The sequence below is a fragment of the Panthera onca genome, chromosome D1 (genome assembly GCF_046562875.1).
Source record: "Panthera onca isolate mPanOnc1 chromosome D1, mPanOnc1 haplotype 2, whole genome shotgun sequence".
In the NCBI taxonomy this organism is placed as follows: domain Eukaryota; kingdom Metazoa; phylum Chordata; class Mammalia; order Carnivora; family Felidae; genus Panthera; species Panthera onca.
The window spans coordinates 103,747,520-103,765,644 of record NC_138348.1 but is presented as its reverse complement, the minus strand read 5'-3'; the positions used below and the strand labels follow the sequence as shown (position 1 = coordinate 103,765,644).

General features: G+C 56.0%; 1 protein-coding gene across 1 annotated transcript; it reads left to right on the top strand.

Moving 5' to 3' along the window:
- Positions 1-1,620: 1,620 nt before the first annotated feature.
- Positions 1,621-16,851, top strand: ANKK1 (ankyrin repeat and kinase domain containing 1). The gene is made up of 8 exons (XM_060604757.2): positions 1,621-2,009; positions 7,184-7,478; positions 8,634-8,785; positions 9,003-9,052; positions 9,647-9,802; positions 10,489-10,607; positions 11,200-11,236; positions 12,375-16,851. The coding sequence occupies exons 1-8, from the start codon at positions 1,828-1,830 to the stop codon at positions 13,676-13,678; spliced, it is 2,295 nt and encodes a 764-aa protein (XP_060460740.2). The 5' UTR covers positions 1,621-1,827; the 3' UTR covers positions 13,679-16,851.
- Positions 16,852-18,125: the final 1,274 nt, after the last annotated feature.

Here is an 18,125-nt window from a genome sequence, read left to right as displayed (position 1 = left end):
TATTCTTAAAGGGCTACCCTCCTACTCCTCCTGTGCCCACTGCTTCTCCTAGCGGACCTAGCTCTGAATGTCAACTTCCACTTAGTAGCTACATGGCCATTGACTACTTACTGTCTTCAAGCACAGTTTCTTCATCTGTAAGCAGGAAGACATTGCTCTCGTAACCTTGTGGGCTATGTGGATTATCCTCTCCAAACGTTGTGGGCTCAAACAAGATCATACCTATGAACTATGGACAGTAGCCAAAATTGATGCTGATCCTGGAACAAAGTTAATGCTCAATAGTGGCTATCATTGGTCTGTTTGACAGCTGTCCCTGGGCCCATCTCCTGTCCTTACCCTGCTTGCCAGAACTCAGTGTGGGGTTTGCACAGAAACTGTTATGCAAAGCTTCCTCTAGTGTCTCTACTCACCCCTCACATCCCCACTGTTCCCTGGGAGTCTCATAGTGGTCGTGGGTGAGAGGCTCTACAGATTTGGGCCAGAAGGAAAGCATTTCCTCCTGTGGTAGGTGGGCTCCTTGAACTTGAGGTTGGTCACTCAGGGGGTTCCCTGTGGCCCAGCCGCAGGGGAGGAGTGACCTACCCTGCACTGTCCCATGACAGTTCCCCCAGAAGCACCTGCCCTGGGATGCCCCTGGAATGCACCTGCTTGTCTGTTCAAGCACTTATAATGTTCCCTGCTCTGTGGGTCTCCCAAGTGAGGGGACAACTCCATGGACAGAGGACCCAGAGGAACCGCCAGGCTCAGTCCCGGGAAGCTGTCCTGCCTCTTCGCTTGTATCCCCTAAACACGGACCAAGGTAACTCTGCCTACAGGGAAAGCTCCCCATCTTCCCAGCCAGCCAGGTTTGCCTCTGCGGGTGCATTTTCTCCCCTCCTTCCTCTGGTCTCTGCACTGAGCCCTGGGGCCAGATTTCTCCACAGCCCTGACACCGCTCGGAGCTGGTCCCACCTCAGGGATGGGGCCGGGGTCATGCTCCAGCTGTTCCCTGAGCCTCACCGCTGGTCCCTGGCAACAAGCCACCCCAGTAGCTCGGCCAACGCGTCCACCTCCCCATGGTCAACCCTAAATCTAATGCCAATCCCTCTGAAGGCGTGTGCAGAATACAGTGCCAGGAAGGGGAGCTCCCTGCAGACAGACACCCGCCCTCTCACCCCACTGTTCCTGCTGACCCCTCTTTGGTGACGTTTAGCACACCGTGACTGGTTGACAGACAAAACAAAACAAAACAAAACCCAACAATAAAGGCTGCATGAAGCCAGTCAAGCCGAAAGACTCAGACCAGAAAAATCCCCACTACCACTTTTTTTCTCCATTCTTGCTGTGGAGGGGTGGGTTCCAGGCCCCCACACCCATCCGCAGAGACCCCTGGCACAGTTTTCAACCCTTCATAAATCCTTGGCACGGGTGGGCGGGAGTAAGTAAATCACCTCCCACTTAGGGCTGGGTAGAAATCAAGTGGGGCCCTCTTCCCTGGCTTCCCCGACACCTTCCTCCCCCCGCACCTCCCCCCAGCCCCATGCGGGAGCTGGGGTCCAAACGGAAGGCTGAGACTGAGGAACGGTGCCGGGGTGGGGAGGGGCTGGCGGGGGGCGGGGTGTCCCCGGGGAGGGACCCTCTTCCCAGGCCCAGGCCCGTCGCCGCCTGGGGCCTCAGGGCTCGGGTTCGGGTGTCCCCGCCCTCGCAGGGCCGGACCGGCCCCTCCTGGCGCCGGCGCCTCCCCATCCGTTCCCACCCCCGGGGCCGAGCGGCGGGAGGCCGGGCGCTGAGCCTCCTCGGTGCGGAGAGCGCGCGGCCTGGGGGGGGCCCGGCGCCGCAGACCCCATGGCCGCGGGCGTGGAGCAGCGTCTGGGCAGCCTCGCCGTCTTCACCCGCGACGACTTCGAGGGCGACTGGCGCCGGGTGGCCAGCGGCGGCTTCGGCCAGGTGTTCCGGGTGCGGCACAGGCGCTGGAGGACGGAGTTCGCTGTCAAGTGTGCCCCCTGCCTCCAGCCCGAGGCCTCCAGGTACCTGCCGGCCCCGCCCCTCTTCTTAAAGGGGGTCAACGGAGGCCCCGCGGGCTCCCCAGGGAGGGGTGGCGGGGCTTGGGGCTGAGGCTCGCCGCCCTCTGCGTTTCTAAACTCTGCCCAGTGGCCTGAGCCACCCAGGCACAGCCACTTTGTTTCCATACCTGAACCGCCTGGACGGCCAAACCCATCTGTGGAATCCACAGAGGTCAAAGGTGAGCCACAACTGCCCTCCAAAGACCCCTTTGTCCCATCAGACCTCCCAAAGTGGTGGGCCTCCTTCCTCCTGGGTGTCAGGGTGGTGATGACGACTCTTGATGGCCCTCTGCCATGCGTGGATCCACCCCCGAATTCTCCCAGCAGGCAGGGCTGGGCCTGCTGACAGTCAGTCTGTGGCACTTGGCCCAGGGATGGATGCTCAGTGACCCGTGGAGATGCACGCTCTCCCTTCCCCTGGCCGTCAGTGTGGCCTCTGCCCAGCCAGTGCAGGCAAGGAGGCGTGGGGACTGGACACGGCCCAGCCTTCTGGCCTGAGAGCCTGTCCAGGCCACTTGTTGGCGAGTCAGGCAGGGAAGGCGGCAGTCTCTGACCTTGCTTTTGTTTCTGGCTTCTCCTTGACTCATTGTGCACACTGTGGCCGCACCTGCACATGCCTCCTTTTTTCTCCTTCCTCTTTCTCTCTGCTTCCACCCATCCCAGTCTCCTGCCCACCACATTTGCTTGGACTGGCTGTGTGCTGGTCCCCTGTGCAGCCATGAAGGAGACGTTTAGGATGTGAGGTCTGAGTGTGAGAATCCTGTTGTCCTCCCAAGGCTCCTGGGCCACCAGTTAGAAGGCCTGGGGAGGGGCGTCTCCTAATTTGGATGTTGTGTTCTCTGTGGTCACCAGGCAAGCCCCCAAGACACATCCTCAAGTTGCACCCACTCAAGCCAGCCCCTTCTCTAATTCCTGGGCTTTCCACCTGCTTCGCGAATGTGGGCAAAGTGAGACAGCCCACAACTCGACCCTCTTCCTCCTTCAACACCCTCTTGCTGGCTTTGGAGTACAGTCAGATTTTTCTAGGGTGTGTCCACATCATCTACGGGCTTTGAAGTGAAGGGCAAAAGGAGAGAGATGGCATTCCTAAGACTGGGTTGTTAGGCATGGTCAATAACTTTCCCTTTCCAAGTTCTGGGAACTCTCTGGGGGAAAGGGCTAAGGGATTTAATGACGATTCATGCCTGCTGTGTGTGGAGTACTGTCCTAGGAGATTCGTGTGGAGTCACCGGATACTTTTTACACCACTTCATTCATTCCTTCCCTTGACAAATGTTTCTTGCTCTCCTACTATGTGTCAGGCACTGTGCCAGACCCTGAGATACAATGATGAGTGCAACAGATAGGGCCTTGTTCTCCTGGAGCTTAGAGCCTGGGGAGGACAGAGACATTAATCAAATAACTCTACAGGTAGATGTAAGTGTGCTGTTGTGAGAAAAGCAACAAAGATTTATTGTTCTGAGAGAGCTTATTAGAAGAGTTTGGGATCAGAAAAGGCTTCCCTGAGGAAATTACAGTTGAATGGAAGAGTGAGGGATGAGTGTGAGTTAAGTAGTTGAAGAGGAAAAAACTTTCCAGGAAGAGGCAGCAGAGTGTGCAAAGGGCCTGTGGCAGGCGGGGCATAGTAAGTGAAGGTGGGGGGAAGGGCTGTTGTGGCTGGAGTTGAGAGAGAGGGAGCAGCGGAAAGCCACTGAAGGGTTTGCCGCCAGGTCGGGGGTGTGTGACAGAAAGGAGCTAATAAAAATTTGCAGTATGGAGAATGGATTGGAGGGGTAGAGTGGATGCTGGTCCAGTTAGTTGTCACCATTCAGGCAAGAGGCGACTGGAGACCAGCCCTGTGCATAGTGACAGAGGGAAAGACAGGCATGGATTATGCAGTATTTAGGAAGTAAACATCCACTTGACTTGGTGCTGGGTTGTGTATGGGAGGCAGGATGGGGAAGAGGAATGTCAAGGCTAATCTGATGTCTGGCTTGCCCAGAGGAACAAAGGGTCCAGTAGAATGTCTGGTCCCTGAGAGCTGAGTCTGTGTCTGCTCACTGCTCTATCCCCGGAGCCTGGTACATGGTTGGTGTCTGTTGAATGAGGTTGACAATTAATAAAGGGAACATGAAACGAGGCCCAGGTTTGCAGAAAAAATTCATGAGTTCAGTTTTGTATACAGGTTGAGTTTAAGGTGCCTTTAAACAGCCAACGAGAATTGTCAAGTGGACTTCAAAGTGAAGGGCTGACCTAACAATATGAAAATTTGTGCGTCATTCATTATGATAGGTTGTAACTGAAGCTGGGGTGTGAATGATATTCATTCGCTCTAAGCACTAAGTGAGCAAAACAAAGTCCCTGCCCTCATGGAGTTTATAAACTAAGGAAGAAAAGAAACTAGGGGAAGATGGAAAATAAGTAAATAATACATAAACAAATAATTTTTTTCTATAGCACTTACAACCACCTGATATTTTCTTGATTAAAATGCCTAAAGAGGCTTGAATAATCTGATCTCCCAAGAAAACATTTGATCTAAAAATATTAATTTGTGGGCTGTGTATGGAGGTGGAGGCATGAGGATTGCCGGAGTTGGAGTAGTATTGCTGTTAGTTAATTACTTAATTAATTAATTTTTATTTATTTATTTTGAAAGCGAGCGAGAGAGAGAGAGAGAGCAAGCAGGGGAGGGGCAGAGAGACAGAGGGAGAGAGAGAATCCCAAACAGGCTCCATGCCAATGCAGAGCTGGTCGTGGGGCTTGAACTCACAGACTGTGAGACCATGCCCGGAGCTGAAACCAGGAGTCAGTTGCTTATCTGACTGAGCCCACCCAGGCGCCCCGTGGATTGCTGTTTAATGTAGACTTGAAATCCTTACTCATTAGGTATCATTTGAGTAGAGATTTGAAGCAAAGAAGTAGCAAGCCATGTGGCTGTCTTAGAGCAGAGGGAACAGGAAGTGCAAAGGTCCTGAGGTGGGAACATGCTTACATGGTGGAGGAGGAGCAAGAGGCCCTGATGGCAGAAACAGAGGTGGGGAGAGTCAGCAAGCTATGCCCCGGGGGAGATCTTGCAAAGCTCCCTAGACCGTTGTGAGAACTTTGGCTTTACTGTGAATGAGAAGAAAGCCAATGGAGGGTCTTGAGCATAGCGGTGACATGCTCTGACTGATATTTTATGAGTATTACTCTGGCTGCTGGGTTGAGAGTGGATGACAGAGGAAAAGAGAGAAGCAGGGAGGCCAATTAGGAGTCTTGGGCCAAGATGTCACTGGGTAGAGGTGGTGAGAAGTAGTCAGAATGTTGCTCTGTTTTGAGGGTAGAGCTGACAGGATGTGTTGAGGGGCTGGTCGTGGGAAGCGATGAAGAGGGGTAGAGGAGGACGTTGGATCTTTGAGGGTGGGAGGCTGGAGGCCCCGTTCACTGAAGGGAAGGCAGAGGGAGAGGTGGGTGGCCCGGGAGAACCAGGGTTCTGCTTCAGACACCCTGTGTCCTCTACCACAGGAGATCCCGAGGCTGGGAGACACAGTGTGGAGTGAGAAGGGAAGGGCCGGTTGGAGACTGGACAGGGGAAGGGGGAGGGATCTGGGACAATGCTGGCACACGGCCAAGGAAGTGAATACTTCGAGAAAAAAAGAGGGAGAGACCTGGCTGGTAAACCGAGACCCGGAAGCTCTGCACAGGCTGTAGCACTGGGCAGAGGTTGGGCTCAGACACCTTGGCATCAGCTGCTCAGAGAAGTATCAAGACCTGGGTCGTCTGGGTGACTCTGCTGGTTAAGCATCCGACTCTCATTCTCAGCTCAGGTCTTGATCCCAGGGTTGTGAGTTCCCAGGGTCATGCAGAGAATAAGGGTCATGCAGAGAATAAGGGTCATGCAGAGAATAAGCAGTAAAGTTGGGATTTGAAACCAGTGCAGCGAGATCCCCGGATCCCTTGCTTGCTCCTTTCCACGACCAGTATCTCAGTTTCTGGGAACTCAAAAGGACAAGAGGAGACAGATGATAAGTACAGCAGAGGTGGAGGGGAGGTCTCTGGAACAGAGCAGAGGTGGAGGCGAGAACAGGAAACCTGGACCAGCCACCCTGTCCAGATGTGAGGAGGAGCAGGTAGGTTTCCTGGAGGGCAGCAGTCTCTGGCTGGCTTCCCGGGGCCGCCCTGCACGCACATTCCCAGCAGCCTCCGCCTGCAGTGCCCACGCGGCTTTGCAAATACCGGGCTTTTAAAAATGTCATTTCTCCCTAAGCTTCATCCCTGCAATCCCCAGACAATCCCCAACAATTTGCATAGTTACCACTCTGTGGGCGAGAGGAGCGAGAGGGTCCGGCAAATGCTTATTTTGTAAGGCCTTTCCCTTAAGTCTCGACTACCAGTTCGACAAAGACGTATTGTGCTATGCGTGGCGATGTGCTGTGGGGGGGAAGCAAGATGAATAATTGCAGTTCACCCATTAGATGGAGTCCAGAGCAGCCAGTGCAGACCCCCCTTCAGGAGAATGGCTATGGGAGGAGGCACTGTGCGTGCGTGCTAGCTGGAAAAGCAGATCACAAAGCACCCCACATGGTGTGATGGAGAGGCGGACAGGGGAGGGGGGGAAGGAGCGAAAGGGAGGGAGAAAAGGAGAGAGACACCTTGAACATGTATATGTTAAAATATGAACAGAGGCCAACTCTGCAAGCTTGGATTACTGATGATTTAATTTTCTTCTTCCTAGTTCTCTGTATTCCCTTGATTTCCTGCGAGGATATGTATTATTTTCATAATCAAAATGGCAGCAAATGATATTTTGAAACAGAAGCATGAGGCGTGATATTGGTCCTCCAGGGGCTTGTGACCTACCGGGGGAGACAAACATATAGACAAGTGGCAGAGTAACCAGCCGGCTTTTTGTGGCCGCCCCTGTAGAACGGACTTGCCCCTAAGCTTGCAGACTCCTTCGCTTTCCTGCCCCGTTGCTGCCGGCCATCTGGGCCCCACTCTGTGCATCTCGCTAGGCATCCTTCTAGAAGTCACCTTCCTCCTGCACTACCTTGCAAACTCCCGAGGCTTTTCCGGGTCTCCAGAGCCTGGCACTAAGCCTAGTTTGTTGCTGTACTCGTTGCTCTTGGAATTAACGGGTCATCTCCTTGCATCCCTCACGCCCTGCGTGTCCGCAGCCACGATGTGGACTGCCTCATTGAAGAAGCAGCCAAAATGGAGAAGATCAAGTTTCAGCATATCGTGTCCATCTACGGGGTGTGCAGGCAGCCCCTGGGCATTGTGATGGAGTTCATGGCCAACGGCTCCCTGGAGAAGATGGTGCCCACGCATAGCCTCTCCTGGCTGCTCAAGTTCCGCATCATCCATGAGACCAGTCTGGCCATGAACTTTCTCCACAGCCTTAAGCCACCTCTGCTCCACCTGGACCTCAAACCAGGCAACATCCTCCTGGACAGCAACATGCATGTCAAGGTAAAGGCCCCAGTCAACCTCCCTGCCCCCTTTGCACTCCAGAGTCTCCCGCAGGTGAGCAAGATTATCTACCAGCTTGACTAGCCTGCCGAGAGTTTCAAGTGGCTCCATTCATGCACAAATACTGAAGCCAGGGATGACACCTAAAATGACGGATGAGCAGTAGAGTTTGGTGCATGGATCTGGGTATCAGGATGCCTGCAATAACCCTCTTTGGACCTCAGTCTTCTGTTTCTACTGTGGGTAGAATATTCCCTGTCCCTCCCATTCTTTGCTTTGGGTGGAGATGTATGTAAATGAGATGATTCCTAAGAAAGGTTATGATGGCCTTCACTTCCTAAAATGTGCCACCCTCTTCTGCCCCAGGACCTTTGCACATTCTGTCCCTACTGCCAGGACCAGTGTTCCCCTCCTCCCTTCTTTATTTAGCAGGCCATGCTCATCTTTCAGCCTTCTGCTTAAACATTACCTCCTCAAGTTTTCCCTGATGGATCCCAACAGGCCCCTGTTACTATATACCCTCATGGTACCTCTGTCTCTTCATAGTGCTATCCCCAATGTTAAGTGTATAGTCATTTGTGAAACTGTTTCATTAGTGACTATACCTCCCTATTTGAGTAAGGACTTAGAGGAGTAATAGGCGTGGGGGTCTCAGCTTTCTTATCTGCTGCCTGATCCTTAGTTCGCAGGCTGAGTGGTCAGTGAATGGTCAGTTGGCATACGAATGGACCAGTGGATAGAATCCATGCTGGGGATAAATATACGTGGTGTATATACCTCCGGGCCCTTGGAAGTGGACGAACAAAGACGGCAACTTTGTCCACAGTCCGTCTGGATCACAGCCACACCTACTAAGTACTTGCTGTGTGCCAGATACTGTTCTAAGTGCTCTTGGCACATTTCTCCATCTAATGCTTGTCAGAGCACTGTCACTTAAGTGTCCTTGCTATTTCCAGTTCATAGATGAGGAAACTGAGGCTCTGAGAAGGTAAGGAACTTGTCTGAGGCCATCCAGGTCATACGTGGGAGAGGTGCCCAAGTTCTTGACCACTGCCCCGTCCTGGAAAGGGCAGGCTGCAGGAGGGGGAGAGATCAAGGCAGTTTTCTGGAGGCGAGGCTGTGGCTCCGTTATCCCTGCCTGTGGTTTGCCCCCAGATTTCAGACTTCGGCCTATCCAAGTGGATGGAACAGTCGACCCGGATGCAGTACATCGAGAGGTCAGCTCTGCGGGGCACCCTCAGCTACATCCCCCCTGAGATGTTCTTGGAAAGTAACAAGGCCCCAGGGCCCAAGTACGATGTGTACAGGTGAGAGGGGGCTGGGCTCACTCTGGGGGTGGGGGGTGGGTAACTGCTTATCACCACCCTGCCTGACCCGTCCCCCCCAGTCCCAAGGGCACAATGACAGGGCAAGGGGGAGGAAGGATGGAGGGGCACTCTGGATGGGAGCGTGTGGGGCCCACCATGTAGGGCGACCACGGGTGTCTGAGAAGGTCACTGAGGGCACGCTTTGCCCTGTCTGCAGCTTCGGGATTGTCGTCTGGGAGCTCCTCACTCAGAAGAAGCCGTATTCAGGTAGCAGGCGGTGCCGGCACCCTCGGGTGGGGTCCTGGAAGGGGCTGGGAGAGGCCGAGGGCTCACAGGGGAGGGCAGGTGGCAGCTTGGTGTTGGGGAACCATGTGCTCTTTACGGATTCTCGCTCTTACCCTCCTACCTTCCTGCCCTACTTTCCAGAGCTCACGTAACAGTACAAAGAGGGCATACGTCAGCCCAGACCACGCTTCTGGCTCTAATTCCTTTGCTTCCAAAGTATTCTTTCCTGTCTCTCCTGCCCCCACCGCTGCCACCTAATGCCAGGTACATAGACTGTCAGGAAACCCAAGCAAACTCACAGAATGAAAAGTGAAAGCCTGTAACCAGGCCTCTGGACATCAGAGGCCTGTCCCGTCTTGGCCTGGGAGGTGGCCACAGCTGGACCAGAGACCCAGTAGCTCAAACTGGAACCTCAAGTTGGCCTGCAACCTAGCTGTTGACTCACAGTGCATTTATGTTGCCCTTGCTGTGTGCACTACTCTGTGGGGATCCTGGGAGCCCCCCCGCCCCCGTACCCTGCCCAGCCACTCCAGCTCCACCTCCCGGCCTGCACACAGCCTGGGCTTCCTCTCACAGGCTTCCACATGGTGACCATTGTCGTCCAAGTGGCCGCAGGCATGCGGCCCTCCCTGCAGTCTGTCTCTGATACATGGCCGAGCGAGGCCCAGCAGATGGTGAACCTGATGAGGCGCTGTTGGGATCAGGACCCCAAGAAGAGGCCCTCCTTTCCAGGTTCTCGTCCAGCCCAAACTGCTCAAGGGACTAGGGAGCCGGGCAGGGCTGGAGCTTGAGGGGGCCAGGGCTGAGGCTGGAGGGGGCAGGAGAGGAGATGCCTGGAGCCTGGGCCACTCCTGAGGGCTGTGCTTGGCCCTAGGGCACAGTCTTTCTCACAGAGCCGGGAAGGAGGAGGGCAGCTGAGGATGGCCGCCCCGAGTCTTAGGGTGACCGTGCACCCCCGTGGGAGGTAGACAAGAAAACCCATGCTGGAGGGTCTGGGCCTCACTGTGCTGCTTCTGAGTTTCCCGGTTAGCCTGGTCCTTCCAGGGTACAGCATCCCCATTTGTACAGTGTTCCAGACCGTGAGATCACGGGCCCGGATGACCTGTGAGGATACCCAGCCCTTTAGCGACTGTGCAAACACACGCGTGTGTAACTGTGAGCACCTTAGACATCACCTGCCCGCTTGTTTTATGGAAAAGGGCCGACCCTCAGAGGGTCAGTGACGTGACGTGCTAAATGTGGCCCCACGGAGCCTCCGCTGGGACCCAGCTTTCCTGCCTCCCGGTGCGCATGTGTGAATTTGCATGAGTCCAGGAATGGATGGGGGGGTGGGCACCGGGAATGTTAGGGTGTCTAAAATGGAGAAGGGACGGCTGGCCAGCCCGTTGCTTTTTTTGTCTCTCTCCTTCATGGAGCAGAAATCACAGTTGAGACAGACATGCTGCTGTTCCTGCTGCAGAGTCCCGTGGCAGACCCGGAGAGTGAGGCCCTGGCCAGGAAGGTGTCGGGCAAGCTGTCTCTGCACCGGCCCGGGGACGTGAGTGCTGGGCGTGTCTCTGGCAGGTCCTGGGATGTGCGCGTGGGAGCAAATGGGGACTGAGACGCAGCCCACACTGCTGGCCACGCCAGGAAGCCCACTTGGGGACAGATTTTCCTACTTTGCACAATGGTGGCTGTAGCTCCGAGCCCCTGAGAAGGACATACGGTCTCTCGCATGTGTGGGTTCATCTGAGCCCTGCCCGCTTTCACCTCACAGCCTCAGTGTCCTCACTCTGTTCTCCTGTGCCTTCCCTACCATGGGGACCAGCCAGGAGCTAGCAGGGGGCTCCTGGCTGAACCACGGGGGCTCCTGGCTGAACCACAGGGCCAGCCACCCTGCACTCCATGTGCCCCAAGAGGAAGTCAAGACCCTGGACCAGGGTCTCTTTCTGGCAGGGTCTCCCCTGCTCAGGACATTCGTCCAGCTATTGGTAGGAATGGCATAGGGGGGCTTCCTAGGACAGAGTGGGATGGGAGTCCCCACGGGTGCTGGAGAGGGTCAGAGAGAGGGGAGGGGTGGAGGAGGGTACAGACCAGCACCGCCCCACTCACCTCGTCTGCCCCCCTGTCTTCTGATTCCCTGTCTCCAGGTCAGTGAAGAGGTCAGCCAGGAGCTAACGGACAACGGTGAGTCCAGAGTACCACACTGGACCCAGAAAATTCACAGCCGAGAGGAAAGTGGAATCTAACTACAACCTTTCCCCATCCCGCCTGCCCCTGCCCCTCCACCCCGATTGTCACAAATCAGGAGTTGGTGTGTCCCTTTCTTGGCACCCGGCCCCGTGTTCCAGAAATGCACTTGCCCCCAGGGCTTAGGCTGTGCTTCCCTTCAGGTCTGTGTTCTTACAAAGCCAGACTCCTCCCTTCCTGGCTTGGAGGTAGAACATCGGTTTTCACCCCTGACTGCGCGTTAGAATTAGCTGGGGCATGAAACCCTGATGCCTGGGCCACCTAGACTGATTAAATCAGAACCTCGGGTGTGGGGGCCGTGGGAAGGGATTTTTGTTACTGTTATTGTTGTTTGCTTGTTTGGGAAATTGTTGCTTTTCTTAAAGTTTTTTCTTTCTTTATTTATTTTGAGAGAGAGAGAGAGACAGGGGCAGAGAGAGGGAGAGAGAGAGAATAAGAGGGGAGGGGTAGAGAGAGAGGGAGAGAGAATCCCAAGCAGGCTCTGCATTGTCAGCACACAGCCCCACTCGGGGCTCAGTCCCTTGAACCGTGAGATCATGACCTAAGTTGAAATCAGGAGTCGGATGCTTAACCAACTGAGCCACCCGGGTGCCCCCAAAATTGTTGCTTTTAATCCTAACACATTCTGGGTGGAGCAGGAGGAAGCCTTAGTGGCTTCAGGAAGAGTCCAGATCATAGAGCCTGTTTTCAACTTGCATTGACTTACTTTGTGCCAAGCCCTCCTCTGAAGGTTCTTACCCACCCACGTTGTCCCCACAATGGTAGTTTGTGTCGCCTTTACGGATCCGGATCTGGAGACCCGAGGTGGCAGGGAATTGGCAAAAGTCAGGCGGTGCTAAGGGTGGACCCAAGGTTTGCCCCCAGGCCTCCCTCTGCCCCGTTCTCACAGGAAGGCCAGCCAGAGTCTGTTCGCTGGGATGAGGACGCTGCGTAGAGATCTGTGATAGCAGGAAAGACTGCCCTCCCTCCCGGAGTCTCTGTGCCTGGATGGCACTTTCAGGAGGCAGGGGGCTGCATGAGATGACCTCTGGACAGGTCAGAGGCCCATTTTTCAACCCTATCTTCCTCCCGGCAGACTGGGGAGACTACCTGAAGCGGGTTCTGCGGCTCTCGGACGGCGAGAACCCCGTCCCAAGCGGTGAGGAGCTGTGCACATACGAGAACAAAGTCTCCCCCCTCCACTTCCTGGTGGTGCAGGGCAGAGTGGAGCAGGTGAGGCTGCTGCTGGCCCACGAGGTCGACGTGGACTGCCAGACGGCCTGCGGCTACACGCCCCTCCTCATCGCCACCCAGGACCAGCAGCCCGAACTCTGCACCCTGCTCCTGGAGCACGGGGCCGATGCCAACCTGGTGGATGAAGACGGCTGGGCCCCGCTGCACTTCGCAGCCCAGAATGGAGACGACCGCACCGCCCGCCTGCTCCTGGACCACGGGGCCCACGTGGACGCCCAGGAGCACGAGGGCTGGACCCCGCTCCACCTGGCCGCACAGAACAACTTTGAAAATGTGGCACGGCTTCTGGTCTCCCGTCAGGCCAACCCCAACCTGCATGAGGCTGAGGGCAAGACCCCTCTCCACGTGGCCGCCTACTTTGGCCACGTCAGCCTGGTCAAGCTGCTGGCAGGCCAGGGGGCTGAGGTGGATGCTCAGCAGAGAAACCTGAGGACGCCGCTGCACCTGGCAGTGGAGCGAGGCAAAGTGAGGGCCATCCAGCACCTGCTGAAGAGCGGGGCGGCTCCCGATGCCCTTGACCGGAGTGGCTACAGCCCACTGCACATGGCGGCCGCCAGGGGGAAGTACCTTATCTGCAAGATGCTGCTCAGGTACGGGGCCAGCCTCCAGCTGCCCACCCAGCAGGGCTGGACGCCCCTCCATCTAGCAGCCTACAAGGGCCACTTGGAGGTCATCCACCTGCTGGCTGAGAGCCATGCAGACCTGGGGGCTCCTGGGGGCATGAAGTGGACGCCCCTGCACCTGGCCGCCCGCCACGGGGAGGAGGGGGTGGTGTTAGCACTGCTGCGGTGCGGGGCTGACCCCAATGCCCCCGAGCAGTCGGGCTGGACACCCCTCCACCTGGCTGTCCAGCGGGGCTCCTTCCTGAGCGTCATCAACCTCTTGGAGCACAACGCCGACGTCCATGCCCGCAACGAGGTGGGCTGGACTGCCGCCCACCTGGCCGCCCTCAAGGGCAACATGGCCATCCTCAAAGTACTGGTCAAAGCCGGCGCCCAGCTGGACGTCCAGGACGGGGTGGGCTGCACACCCCTGCAGCTGGCCCTCCGGAACCAAAAGCAGAACATCGCTGCCTTCCTGGAGGGCAAGGAGCCCTCACTGGCCGTCCTGGGCGGTGCTGAGCCTGGAGCCCAGTCAGAAATGTAGACAACGTGGGGCCTCCTTACCCGTGAGGAAGAAGGGTTGGTGGAGGTGAAGCTGGGCTTCTGGCACGGCCCCTTCCCTGTCCTTGCCACCTGCCCCTGGGGCCTTGAGAGGAAACAGGAGGCTGGTCTCCCCCCGGAGGGAAGGGAAGTACACTGGGGTCGTAGCTGGGAGTTGGCCCTGGCCACCTCTTCCTCCTCCCGAACCTGGACTCAAGCCCCCAAAGTGAATTCCCTCTTCCTTCCCCAGATTCCTGCCATCTTTTGCCACTTGCCCCTGAGCTCCCAGGGGCCCCTGCATCCTGGGAACCCTCTCTGACGGTGAAGGGACGCAAGAGAAGAGGGGCGTGCTCCCTCCTCGCTAGTATCTGTCTACTTGGCCCCTGTCTCTGGCAAGACCAGGAGAGCCAGGCACGTGCTTTTCAAAAGGGGCTGTAGCTAAAAGCCGGGAGGAAATCTCTGCCTGCCCTTTACAGCCCCAGCCAGCTCCCTGTTGCCACACAGACCACACCTTCCTGGTGGCCCTGCTTCTGGCTCCTGGGTCTCCCACGTGGTCTCGGGGATGAAGAAGGGCAGCTCCAGCTGCCCATGAGTGTGATCCTCTGTGGGTCCCTGGCCTCCCCTACCTCCCCTTTGCCCTGTCTAGTTATATGGCCAGATTGCAAACCCTGAAGTCGATAAAGCTGTGGATCTGAGTCTCCCCTTTGGAGACGGGCTGACCCGTGGGGCCAGTAGCGTGCGTATGGGGCTTGGTGTGTGTATAAGCTCACCCAGTGGGAGGAGGGAGGGGCCAGAAGTGTGGAGTTGGAGGAGGTGGTGATGGTGAGGGGTGGGTTATTGGGGCAGGGACTTCCCTCCCAGCCACAGCAGCTCAGACAACTGTTCCCTGTGACCATACCCTGGCCGCCCATGTGCTGGCCTGGCCTGCCCTACACATTGTGGGGCAGGTTTCGGGGCAGAGCAGGGGCTGCTCACACTACCCTTGTGTTGACTGGGCCCAGCCTCTGCTTCCTCTCTGGCTCTGCCGGGAATGGCCGGCCTCAGAAAGGTGGGGGGACTTGAGTGGGTAAGAATGGGTGCCCTAAAGTCCTATCCCACTCTCTCCACCTCTCCGCACTGCTGGAGCAGTCCCTCCAATTTTGATTTAAGGATGTTTTGTAATTGTCAGAGAAAAGGAATCTTCTGCCCCAACCACTGGCCAGCTCCAACCCCCAGCCCCTGGGCAGGCTCACCTCTGTGCGGGGCCGGGTGCATGCGGGGCCATCAGTCAGCAGCCTGCTGTCAGCATAGGGTGAGAGGCAGAGCAGAGGAGACCTCTTACCCCACATACATGCTGGCAGTGTTGTGTCTCTGGGCTGTGGCCCACCTCCTGGGCCCTAGATGCTTCACCCCATCACGTCACAGCCCGTGGCCGCCACGGAGAGCCCTGAGAGTAGCACCGAGCTGGGATGTGCCCCAGAACAGTAGCTATAAATCAAACCTACGCATTAGAACCTCCTGGGTGAGGTGTGTGGGGGTAGAAGAGCTATTTAAACACTGGCCCTACCCGGTTAAACAAGAATCTCCTGGGTTAAGCTGGAGAGCAGCCAGGGCTGAGAACAAACACCAGGGGGTGTCTCATTTCTCCCTGTGCCCTCTCCTTAGCACCACCATGATGACAGTAATCCGCCGGCAGCCCACTGGTGGTGGGCTTTTCTGGGCTAGTTGGAGGAGTGGGGACTCCTGAGGACTACCGTAGGCATCACTTGAACGTTCATCTTTCTCCTCCCTGCTCAGCCACCTGGTCCATTCTCCTTGTTCTTCCTGAGGTTGAGCCTTAGGCAAGACTTGTAGCTGAAAATGCCCCCTGGGAGTTCTGTCTTTCCAGAACATGCTAGAGCAGGAAGGGGGAAGGGGAGAGGACTCTGTGCTGTTTGCCTTCCCTGTGCACTGAGGTCTGTCTGGCTCCCACTCTAGGATTCTCCACGAGCCAGAGAAGGTGGGGGGGGCTACCTGTTCAAAGCCAGGTGAGCTCAGACCAATCCCTGGCAATGTCCAGGAGTGAGGCACAGGGGGACAGCAGTGTTGGGGCTCTCCTGTTGGAAAGAACTTGAAAGATCCTGAAGAAAGAGAACAGATAATTGATGCCTTTGCATCTGCTGTCCTATAATGGCAGGGATTCCGTGGACATGCGGTCAGGACTACCCCTGGGAGTCATTGCATCTCACCAACCTGATGGTCCCGGGGTCCAGGCTGAGATTCTCAGACCCCTGCTTCGTCTACAACCTGCCTCCAGGAGGTAACAGACGTAGCGGGTTCAGACCAGCTCTGGCCCACAGCCCTCACATTGCCTACCGGCACCTGCTTGCTTTTCAAGTCAACCCAAGCCAGACACATCACACAGTGTCTGTGGTGAGTCCCACTGCCACACAGCTGCCTTCTAGAGGTTTTCGTGGGATGTTTAGAATTGGATTTTAGTGAGGCCCTTGAAATTTCCAAGGAGAGAGTCTCCAGCTGGATTTCAAATCCTGTTTGGGGGAGTTTGGGGGGTGGCCAAGGATAGGAACTCCCTAGTTTCCTACTGGGCATCTCTACTTGGAGGTCCTACAGACCCCATAAAGTCCCAAACTGGGACGTTCCCTCCCCTCCACGAGTCCATTCTTCACTCTCTTCCCATGTCAGTTTTTGCCTGAACTTTTAACCTGGGAGTCCTTCTAGACTGGTGCTGTCCAACAGCACGCCCTGGGAGGTGGGAAACCCATATCTGCAACCGGTTGTTAGCATAGGTCCTTCCCCTCTGTGCTTCTGAGCGCTTGAAATGTGGCCAGTGCAGCCGAGGGACCAAACATTTGAGTTCAATAAACTTAAGTAGCCCCACATGTGCCTAGTAGACAACACAGTCTATAATCTGGCCCCGTCCCTCATCCAGTCAGTTACCAAGCCAAGTGGGACTTTCCAGAAGACACATATGTGGGAGGACACAGCAGAGACAGGGCGGTGCCTAGATGAGGGGGAAGGAGCCAGGGCGCCAGAGGCTGGGGAATGTGAACGAGCAAACAAGCTAGGGGTGCAGACAGCCCAAGAGCAGATGGGGTGGTGAGACCCTGACGCCCACCCTGATTCCGGAGCTTGGACCTTGGGGCAGCTGGGAGATGCTCTCCCTTTCTGAGCAGAAGAATAAAATCACAATGAACTGTGCATTCCAAAGACCCTTTGGCCGTGCATAGGGTTGGGGAAGGGACACTCTGGTGGGGGAAAACTGCTCTCATTGGACCAAGAGGACAGTGTTGTCAGGCCTGCTCAGGAAAATCTGGGAGGTATGCATGCACTTTGCTCCTGCAAAGTCCCCCACCGCTCCCCATGCCCAGAGTGGTCTACCTCCCTCCCTGCCTGACCTCTATCCTTCATTCACCTGCAGCATCTGACTTCCACTGTGCATCCAAGGCAGCAGGGAGGCTCTGGGTCTCAGGACAGAAGTCAGGGGTGGAGGCAAGAAAGCCACAAGCAAGTGCAGTGGCCGTGTGGCACTTCCTGTGGATCTGGAGCTGCCATAGCTCCAACCAGGAGTAAAAGGCCTCTCCAGATGCCTCCACATGGGGATTCCCCCCAGCAGCCCTGCTTTATTTGGCAAGTAGCAGAGCTGGGGTGGGAGAGGGGGTGGGAAGCTGTCCTTACCAGGTACCTCTTCTCCCTGCACCGCATAACCCCACAAAGCCAGGGTGGAAGCCACCTCTTCCGGAGATGGTCTGCTCTGTCCCCACCAGCTTTCCGCTCCCCTGGACTCTCCAGACCCAGGGCCAGGGGCACTGGGTTGGCAGGAGAGGACCCTCAGGCACATGCATGACAAGACTCTGACCTGCAGCCCCCCTAAAAACTACTTCCCTGGGGTGCCTGGGTGGTTTAGTCCGTTACGTGGTTAAGCATCTGACTCTTGATTTCACCTCAGGTCATTATCTCACTGTCATGAGATTGAGCCCCACATTGGGTTCTGGGTTAAGTGTGGAGCTCGCATGGGATTCTCGTCCTCCCTCAATATAAATAAATAAACATTAAAAAAATAAAGATTTTAAGAAATAAATAAAATAAATAAAAACTACTCCCTTGCCCTGCACACACACACCTCCCACCCCCGCCCCACTCATTAGCTCTGCAGCCCAAAAGGCTACCAGGCTGTTCACAGGCACCGGAGGGCAACCTCCTAAAAGACAGGGGCCCAGATGCTTTTTCTTTCCCTCTCTCCCCACCTTTTTAAAAATCATCTCGGGGCACCTGGGTGGCTTAGTAGGTTGAGCATCCGACTTCGGCTCAGGTCATGATCTCGCGGTTTGTGAGTTCGAGCCCCGCGTCGGGCTCTGTGCTGACAGCTCCGAGCCTGGAGCCTGCTTCCGATTCTGTGTCTCCCTCTCTCTCTGCCCCCACTCACACTCTGTCTCTCTCTCCTTCAAAAATAAATAAACATTAAATTTTTTTTT